Source organism: Cynara cardunculus, unplaced genomic scaffold (genome assembly GCF_001531365.2).
Source record: "Cynara cardunculus var. scolymus isolate 2C unplaced genomic scaffold, CcrdV1 Un_Scaffold_1642, whole genome shotgun sequence".
Taxonomy (NCBI): domain Eukaryota; kingdom Viridiplantae; phylum Streptophyta; class Magnoliopsida; order Asterales; family Asteraceae; genus Cynara; species Cynara cardunculus.
Window position 1 is genome coordinate 76464 of NW_020200821.1, and position 10723 is coordinate 87186.

Here is a 10723-nt window from a genome sequence, read left to right on the forward strand (position 1 = left end):
TTAAGAGTTTTAAGAGTTTAAGAGTTTTTAAGAGTTTTAGCCAAATGTTTTATAATATAGTATAGATATATATATATATATATATATATATATATGGAAGATTTTTTATTTTATATATAGAGGTGGTTTAATTTGCAGACGATGTCATTAATACAAACTTTGCAAACCCATCTTTACCCTTTATTTTATTAATCAATGGTTGAAAATGAATATAAATTATTTATGTTAAGAAAAAACAGTTAATACACCTTATCTAAATTAAAATTGAAAAAGGGTAAAACAATCAAAAGATATTTTTCCATATTTATTTATATTTTCAGTTTAAATTTTAATTTTCGGTAATTCAAAATGATATATGATATTTTTTGTAACAATTTAAATATTTATTTCTTATTCATATTTTTCCAAAACTAAAATTCCAGTTTCATGTTTCGAGTTCATGTTTTAGTTTTTCCGGTTTCATTTTTCATGTTTCATGTTCTCGGGTTTCATAGTTTCATGGTTTCGTCAGTGGAAAACCTCAATGATTTCATTGTTCATTATGTCATTGTTCCATTAATGAAAAAACTCATAATTTTATAGTTTATGGTTTCGTATTTTCATGGACGCAATTTTCTGAAAATCTAACGTCTTTTGAAAAGATCAAATTTGAGATCCTGAAATTTCTGAAAGAAATTGTAAATTAAAAAAAACCCCATTTTTACTGATTATCAATAAAAAAATTATAAAAAAATATGTTTCCCAATATAATAGGATAATGATATATTCTTAATTAACGTATTCATTATATAATTACATTCTTACCCTTAATTACTAAAAGAAAAAGAAAAAAAATCTTATTGGTTGAAATAACACAGAGACATATATCATCCATGTTATCTCTTCACAACTAATTTAACGTTTTTTACAAAAATAAGAGAAAACAATAAAAAAGGCAAAAAAGTAGACAAAACATGGTTGGACGATTTATTAATTATAATTAATATAAAATAAATTAATTAAATAAAATATTTAGTTTAATTTATAAAATATTTTTGATTTTAATAAATAAGTTTTTATAAATTATAATTAATTTTTTAATGTTTCGTGTAAATTTAATCTATTTAATAAGAAGCGAAAGATTATATCAAATATACAACATTTAATAAATGTTAAAGCATTAATTTAAATATGTTTATCAAATGTGAACGTTAAATTAAAGTACAAAGTAAAAAGATTATATTAATCCTTATTTTCTTCTTTTCCGAAACTTTATGAAATCTCGTCAACCAAATAATTTAATAAATAAATAAATAATATTAATATTAATTAACGATCAAATTATTTTTATTTTTTATAACCAAAATCTCATTTAATAAATTATTCACAGGTTTTTTATAAACATATAAAAAAAAACATGATGTCGCATAAATCAATTTCTTACTAAAAAAATTACTCTATAATTTCTTATACTATTCACTGTTTTTGCCGTTAGCAATTATCAAAAACCAATTTATTATTAAAAAATGATATTCACAATCAATATTATTTAATTAAAGACCCAAATTGACAATTAAAAATTAAAAAACCATTAAAAATCCTTGTAGTGGACGGTTAATATATCGTAAAAACTGAAGGAACCAAGTAATAATTAATTCAATAATATCACTAGAATAATAATAAAATAAAATAAAATGATATTAATTTAGTAAAATAATTCAAAAGTAAAAAACTTAATAATAATGATAATAATAATAATAAGTGTTACTAAAAGTTAAAGAAAATAGAAACCACATGATTATAGTTGTCAAACAAAGTCTTAAAAATTAAGAAAATGAAAGATTTTGGGTGAATTTTGTAAGTCCACGTGGTTCGGAACGTATGGTGTTACTAACGGGACTTAATACAAAGATATAAATATTTCAGATCTATTAATAAACTCCGAACATAGATTACAACTTTAAAAGCATGTTTTACAACCCAAAATATTACGTTCCAAAAAATGTTTATAAACTTAAAATATTAACATTGAAACTAATTTCATAAAAATTCAAAACTTGCACTCTTGATCTCAAGTCCCGCCCTATCGGTCACTTGGAACCTGTCGTGTTAGAAAACAAGAACAAGGCTATATTTAAATATTTTCATGTTCTGTTAATTGATTCTCATATTTGAAGTTGTTTCGAGTATTGGAAATTATATTGAAACTTGATTTTTTATGAATGTTATCCCGGTAGTGGCACATGTTTAATTTTCCTGGTTTTCAGTATCATCCAGTTGATGGGCACATTAGTTGGGATGACTTATATGGTAGCTTTGTGGTCATTTCGTTCTCTAGGTGAACTCGGTCCACCAAGGTTAGGCCCAATAGTGGCTTCTTTGAACTCGACCTCGGAGACTAGGCCAATTTTATTGGCTCGAGGGCGGATGGATCGATCATAGAATATTTACCCACCATTTGACCATGGTTAAATTTATTTGGTCCATAGTTCGTGTCATTTGGCCACCCCATGAACACTTGAAGAGGAATTGATGGACTTTGTTTATATTATGTCTTGAAATGAGAATTGTAAACTGTCTTGATTTTCTATGAATCTAGTTTAATAGAATTTTAAGTCTCCTGCTTTATTATCGATGTGACCTATTGTTATTTCAAATTCATATTATGATCTCTTCACTAAGATCTATTAACGGTGTCAATTTTAGTTCGTTCGTTTAGGAGAGACATTAGGGAAGGGAGATAAGGAAGATCGAAGAAATAGAGGGGTCGTCATTCGTCGAAGAAGGTATGAGAAGCTTCATCATTGTCTATTGCGATAATTTCTTCACTGTTATTGCAGTTGATAAAGTGGAAAATGGTTCGCTCAATATAGGGTGGATGAAGGGAAACGGGTTGGTTCTGGGTTTGTAGATGGGGGTGGGTTTGGAGATGGAGAGGTGGCTGATATTAGGGAGTTGTCGATGTTGATGTTTGGCCGAAGATGGAGAGTCGCCATGTTTTGTAACCAGTGGGTTTACGAGGGTAAATGAGTAAAATCGAGTCGAGTATTAGGTTATTCGAGTTGGGCTCGAAAAAGAAATACCAGGCTCAGTCTCGAATAACTTTTTAAATATAGAGCTCGACTTCGAGCTCAAATATTTTTGGAATTATCGAGCTCAAGATCGATCATTGTTTATGGGTTTGAACTCACGATCGATTAACTTGTTTATAGGCTCGAGGTTGATAATTTTTATATATTTATTGTATGATTTATGAACATATGAGCATGTTTGGCTCGAAAAAAATGTTTGATCGAATGGCTTGACTCGACTCGACTCGACTCGAGAAGTTTAATAGAGTTTTCGAACGACCTGAGTTGAACATTGGTGTTATGAAGCTCGGTTCGTTAAGTTAAACAAGTTTTAAATTTGCTTGAAAGTTTTTGTATGAATCTGGGGGTATGTATAAATCGGATTTTGAAGTGTTTGATTAAGTTTCTATAAATCTGGGTTGATTATTTTTTATTTAGATTTGTATATTATGTGTGTGTGGGCGATTTAGCTTTGTACAAATCTTGGTTCAGTTTGGACGATTTTCGGTGTGATTTTCCAGTGAGGGTATGATTCAAGAGAAGGTAGGGGTTGTTGATGACCCTTTTTTTCGTTTTCAGAGGGTTGTAAGAGAAGATGACCATTTTGTGGTTTTTACGGTTAATTGCTTAGTTGGTCCTTATAATTTAATGGTTTTTACAAAAAATAAGAAAAAAAAAACAATAAGAAGTGCAAAAAGGGAGACAAAATATGGTTGAACGATTTTACCCCTGACTCTAATGGACATTTTTAATGACATTAATGACGAGGTCTTGTTTTCAAGCAAAATCCAAACCTAAAAAACGATATTTTGACTTATTGAAGTTCGAGTTCCACTTTAAAAAAAACCAATAAATTTCTGAAATAAAAAGTTTATACTTTAAAGAAAAACATAACATAAAAAATACTTAAATGGTAAAAAATGAGGGAATCAAGTAATAATTAATTTAATAATATCATTAAAGTAAAAATAAAATAGAATGAGATTAATTTAATAATAAAATTCAAAGTAACAAACCTAATAATAATAATAATAATTGTAATAGTTGTATTAAAAATTAAAAAAGAAAAAGAAAACCACATCATTAGAGTTAATATCTATACTATATTATAAAGAATTTGACAAAAACTCTTAAAAACTATTCTCTATGCACGAAATATGGTTTATTGATGCATATTACTTAAAATTTAAATTACAAGTAAATTGTGTATAAGTACAACTTACTAAAGCTTTATATTTTAATTCGTATAACTAACTGCAGATAAACATAATCAAATATTGAATAATATACAAAATCTAAAATATAATTAGAATAATCATTGAGTTCTAACAGAATACTTAGTTATTATCTTTATAAAAAATTATATTATTAAACCTAAATTAAATTACTTCGTTACTAAACCTAAATTAAATTATAATAAAAAATTGAATTTAAGAAATTACACCAAAAACAAGAATTTTTAAAAAGGTTAATTTGATACCAAATATTAATATATTTTTTTTCAAAATTTTATAATATTTTCAAATTTATATTTTATTAAAAATAAAAAAATTATCGCGTTCTCAAGACCACATAAAACCGTATTATATCGACATAAAAAATAAATAAAACAAAACACTGAAATCGAGATGTGTCTCGATACATTGCACGGATACCCTTCTAGTTAATATAAATATACATCTAAAGCATCTCTAATAAATTCTTTAAAATCAAAAAATATAAAGATTTTGGATAAATTTTGTTTTCAACAGATTTTTCAAAACCTTTTTTAAAATAAAGAAAACATTAGTGTGTGAAATTTACAGAATTCCCAAAAATGATTATTTTAGATAAACAACTTTTTCTTATGTTCTCACCTGTAATATATTGTTGTTAAATGTTTATGGGAGATGAATAATATTTTGTTATATATATAAAATATATTAATAACATTACTGATGTTGTAATCTTCAAAATAAAGAATTTGTTAAAGTTGAATGCAGTTTATTTTGAAGATTATGAATTTTGTTTCTTCATTTGGAAAAATCTGTTACAGCTGCTCTTAGATGTAACCCTGTAAGTGTATATAGGAATTTATAACAAATTTTGTTAAAACAGAAAAAACTGAAATTCTAGGGATTTTATGTTATTTTGCTTCAATAAATTTTCAATAACTTTCTTTAAAATATAGAAAAAAAATGAAAATTTCTAAATTTGAAGAACTGCCCAAAAAGGCAAAAAATAATTACGATGAAGGTAAAATAATATTTTTATCATATTCAATAAACAAGAATCTTTGAAATTAAATGTTCGGAAGAAAAATATTTTTTTATTAAATGTATAAAGTATTTAAATAATATAATTAATGTTGAAATTTCAAAATAAAGATCTTATAAGAATTAGAATGGAATATATATTTTTAAATTAAATTAAATTTTTTTTTATTTTTTTTATTTTTTTAGAAACCTCTTGAAAATGTAACAAACAAACAATTGATCAAACTTTAAAATTGGAAATAAGTGAACTACAAATTTGGTCCTTGTGGTTTGTTAGATGAACACTTTCATTTTTACAGTTTTGAAGATATAAGACAACTCTTAGAAGCTGTTTGGATTATGGGAATTGAAAGGAATTGGAATGTCCAATTCTTTGACCAAATTTCAAATAGAGTGTTTGGTTCATGGAATAAGACTATGGAATCCTTTCAATTCCAGTCGATTTCTTCACGCACAGATTTTACAATTCCATGGCAATATGCTAGGATTTCAATTTCTTTCCTACATATTCCTTCCCTAATTCAATTCTGTTAAGAATTCCATTTCAATTCCATGCAACCAAACGCAATCACAAGGCATAGTCAAATTCCATCGGATTTCATTCCATTCCCTTAAAGTCAAATTCATTTGATGAATTCCAATTCCATCGAATTCTATTCTACGAACCAAACGTCCCCTTATGGTTTGTAAAAATATCCAGATTTAATCAATCATTTTAATGACCATTAAATGAAGGGGGTTTTTTGTACTTTTCAATTTTTTGTCATTTTACTTTTAAAAAATTAAATATTAATTCATTTAATCTAATATATGTTATATTACTTATATAATAAAGACATACATTAGGTAATAGATATTACTTTACCTAAATGTAACAAAACCTAAACAGTCATCTACTACGACCAAAAGGTCAGAGCACATAGTAATAAATAAAACCCTAATCAAACCAACAATTCATGAACTTTAATAGAGGAACCTAAATTAAAATCAAAATCAAACCAAAATTCAAACGCTATTCAATGAACCCTTTGCAATCAAGATATGGAACTCTAAAAATACGATGCAAAGTCTAACGACGGGAACAAAGGGGTTATGGGTGTCAATTTCAGTTTGTTCGTTTAAGATAGACATTAGGGAAGGGAGATAAGAGAGATCGAAGAAATAGTGGGGTCGTCGTCCGTTGAAGAAGGTATGGGGAAGCTTCATTGTTGTCTGTTTCGATGGTTTCTTCACTGTTATTGCAGTCCACAAAGTGGAAAATGGTTCGATCGATATAGGGTAGATGAAGGGGAAAGGGGTAGTTCTAGGTTTGGAGATGGGTTTGGGTTTGGAGGTGGAGAAGCGGTCGACAACGGGGAGTTGTGAGCGTTGATGTTTGGCTGGAGATAGGGACTCGCCATGTTTTGTAATAAGTGGGTTTGGGGGTGTAAACGAGCAGAATCGAGTTGAATAGTAGGGTATTTGAGTTGGGCTCATAAAAAGAACACTATGCTCGGGCTCGGAAGAAAAAACTTTCAATTAATATTATTTATTACCATTAATAATAAGTAAATATTAATTATTAATAAATATTAAAAAAATAATTATCACTATTGTTAATAAATATTAACTATCAATTAATATGAATTATTAATCAATTTTAACTATGTATTATATAGCTAGAATACAATTACCCTATACCATTTTCTGCGGACATAAGAAGCATTTCGTCGCTTACTACGCCATTTCTCATCCAAAAACTGCTCAGCAACAATCAAACAAGTGAGGAATGTGGGACAAAGGTTTACCCTGTGATGAATGTCGGCAATTTGAGTCCGAGCGAGGTCTCTGGTTCAAGTCCAGGATGTCCCCTATCAATGCTCTAACGCCCACAATATACATTAATATTAATTATTTATAATAATATTAATCACATCAATTATTTTTATAATTATTATTCGATATATTTAGTCATAAAAAAGTAAATATAAATTTTTTAAAAACATTTATGTAAGTTACATAAAATGACTTATTTTGTTTTATAGATAAAAATGTGTTGCATGATTCTAATAAAGTATTTAATTTAAAAACGTGTTAATAGATTTCTAAATTTTGTTTAACAAATCCAAAATTTATAATAATCAACTGAAATTCTTTTAGTCAACGTATCATATTATTTATTCTTTTAATTATTTTTTAAGATGGGTCATTTTTGATCATTTTACATATTTATAAGTTAAGTTTTATTTAATATAATTTATTTATCAACTATCAAATAAATTATCAGCTAGTTTGTAAAATATAACGTTTAAAGGTGTTATAAAGTTGTAGTTAGTTTAGTCATTGGAAATACATTAGAAGGTGTAGGTTTGCTTGACCAGCAAGAATGGCTCTCTTTTTTAACCCCCAACATAATCCATGGTTGCCGCCCCCACGACTTAGATACCATCTTGTAATTATGGAAATCAATAAGGGTATAATCGGTAATCAATTAAATGTTTCGTGCCCTGCAAACCCCATTAACACCCCCTCCTCTCCTCTTCTCTTCTCTTGTTCATCTGTTCTTCCCACTTCTATTTTTTGATTGCTGGTAAACGCTTTCAATTCTCTCTTCAAAAGTTTCCGTTTTCATCTGATTTCAGTTTTTCACCATTCATCAAATCCAAATCCATCACACCCATTTTCGTTCAATCCGATTTCTCGACAACTCGTTTTGATTTTTCTATTTTCAAGTGTAGCAATCAGTTTTTATGGATTGATTTTAATATCCATTGATTTGTCTGTGATTTTTGTTGCTGAAACAATTTTTTTGGGATGAGTATTGATTGGATTCATTCTCTGATTGAAATGACGAAGATTTTGATCGATTCGGTGTTAGTTGGTTAGGGTTTAGGTAGAAAGAGTGTGAAAGGAATGGCGTCACCACTACCAGCGAAATCTCAACCGCTGCACAACTTCTCGTTGCCTCATCTGAAATGGAAGAACCACCGCAGCGGCCGTAGCAGACTAGCCGGAGAGACTTCATCATCATCGCCGCCTCATCGATCTCCGTCTACTCCATGGCGTGAATCTCCTCCTCCTCCTCCTCCGATTTCTCATGCTCATATTCCTCCTCCATTGCGGCAATCCTCTCCGTCTTACGTTTCGCGGCGGCCGTCACCTCTTCACAAACAATCGCCGATGCGTGACTCAGAGTCGGAATCTGAACCTGGTTGCGCCGTTTCGAAAGGAATTGAAAAACCTAACAGGAAATTGTCGTCTGAAAAATCAACAAAATCTGTTGATAACAATAAAGGGAAAAGATCGAATAAGATCTGTATTCGTTTCCGGAAGAACAATAACATCAAGCATGACGACACGGTGGCGGAGGAAAATCGCTCGTCTACACAAGCAGACAACGCCACCGCAGCCAACGAAGAAGATTCGCTGCCGAAGACTTGGAATCTGAGGCCTAGAAGGCCGCCGATGAACCACCGGCAATCTAATGGTGGTTTACAGAAGATCGGCTCATCGCCATTGCAGGAGAGTAGAACTTTTCATGGAAATAATGCTAATAAACAAGCATCAGAAGTGAAGAATAACGATCACAACAATCTGGGGACGTCAAAGAAGCAGAAATTCTCGATTGCTCTTTCCCGTGACGAGATCGAAGAGGATATATTTTCATTGACTGGATCGAAGCCTTCTCGGCGGCCAAAAAAGAGACCAAGGACGGTTCAGAGACAACTTGATGTAAGTTTTCCATCTCCATTTTTTGCCTTTCTCAATTGATTTCTCAACAAATCAAATCATCAAATCGTCTTATGGGAATCCTACGATTTCTTCGATTTGCTTATTTCTGGATTTTCCCAGTACTCTGTGGTTTTCTAGTTGTTATAGAGATGATTATGAATATATTTTTTTCAGAAGAATCTAACCGACGGCATGGTTAGAACAGGGGAAAAGATCCAAATTGGAGATAGAAACTAATAATTCTTTGGTGTCATTATCGTTTTTCCTATTTCTGCTAAAAACATTGAAATGGATTGTTGAAGTACAAGATAGAAATTACTAAGAATTGGAATGATTAGAACAGGGGAAAAGATCCAACCATAAGAATTGGAGATAGAAATTACAAATTCTTGTTGTTATTATCATCTTTTCCCTATTTCTAATAGAAATTTCGAATTTTGGGTAGCTGATGAACAAGCCATAATCATGTTTGTTATAGAGAGGATTAAGAATTCTTCAGAGAAGATCCAACCATAAGAATCGAAGATAGAAACTAGTAATTCTTGGTGGTATTATCATCTTTTCTCGATTCCTGCTAGAAATTTTGATGAACAAGCCATAATTATCATTGATCTTGCTAATGCTTGTGTTTGATCTTTGAGTTATTTCTAACAACAATTTCTAACATTTCTGCAGACACTGTTTCCTGGTTTATGGCTGGGTTCTATAACCGCTGATTCGTACAAAGTATCGGAAGCTCCTCCAAAGGCATAATAATTTAATTCGTTTTAGAGTGGTTTGATTTGGTTAGTGATAAAATTTAGATCGGGCAGAGAAAAGGGTCGTTCTTCGATTGTTTTTTTGGTAGAAGTTCGAACGTATGGAAGAACCCTAACTTGTATAGATGAAGTAGAATAATCCATCGTGTTATGGTATGGTTCATTTATCTATCTTTTGTCCTTTATGAGAATTCAACCATTTCCCTTCAAAGAGGTCAAATGACCCTTTGAACATATTTTTATTTGAAGCTTAATTTGAGTTCAATCTTTCATTCTTAACATGATTACATGTTCTCTCTTATAACGAAGATACGTGTTCGTGTAAAATTCTACTTTCAACCTCTACACGAATTAACCTTAAAAGTTAACTCAAATGGTAACATCTTGAGTTTGTTTTCAGATGTTCACAGTTTAAGGGGTTGTTTGTTTACCTCTTAATAGTTTCATTAAGAGGTGAATTTTGTTTGTCAAAAAAAAATCTTGCCTCTTAATAGTTATATAACCTTCTGAATGATTTTATATCTTGGGCTTCTCTTTAACCATTCTTCGCCCTAATTTCGTTGTAAATAATTACCAAATAATTATATTTCATTTTGCATTATATTTTGGGTCTCTCATAACCATTCAGCGCCCTAATTTCTGACCATTTAATCATTCTGTATTAAACCATTCAGCAACTGTCAAACAGCTCCTAAGTTTTTTCAGTTCCATTAGATGTTTATTTGTTCAAACTGACTTGTACATCCATAATATCCAAAAGGAACATATATATATATATATATATATATATATATATATATATATATATATATATATATACAAACTTATGAGGTATTTGTTTGATCATTCTTTTTGAGGTGAAGTGGATCTAAAGTTAGAGGTTCTAATCCTCATGACTTGTAATGTGGGAAAATGGGTGATTCTAAAGGGGGTGCTTGGGGTTGCTTAT

At 29.7% G+C, this 10723-nt stretch overlaps 1 protein-coding gene across 1 annotated transcript; it reads left to right on the plus strand.

The window, feature by feature from the left end:
- The first annotated feature begins 7856 nt into the window (after positions 1-7856).
- On the plus strand, positions 7857-10028 carry LOC112502598 (rho GTPase-activating protein gacO-like). The gene is made up of 2 exons (XM_025106549.1): positions 7857-9016; positions 9692-10028. The coding sequence occupies exons 1-2, from the start codon at positions 8198-8200 to the stop codon at positions 9767-9769; spliced, it is 897 nt and encodes a 298-aa protein (XP_024962317.1). The 5' UTR covers positions 7857-8197; the 3' UTR covers positions 9770-10028.
- Positions 10029-10723: the final 695 nt, after the last annotated feature.

Excerpts from the sequence above, each read along its gene's own strand:
- LOC112502598 (XM_025106549.1), top strand. The coding sequence starts at position 8,198 with ATGGCGTCACCACTACCAGCGAAATCTCAACCGCTGCACAACTTCTCG. Across the intron at positions 9,017-9,691 it reads CGGTTCAGAGACAACTTGAT|ACACTGTTTCCTGGTTTATG; the intron begins GTAAGTTTTCCA and ends ACATTTCTGCAG.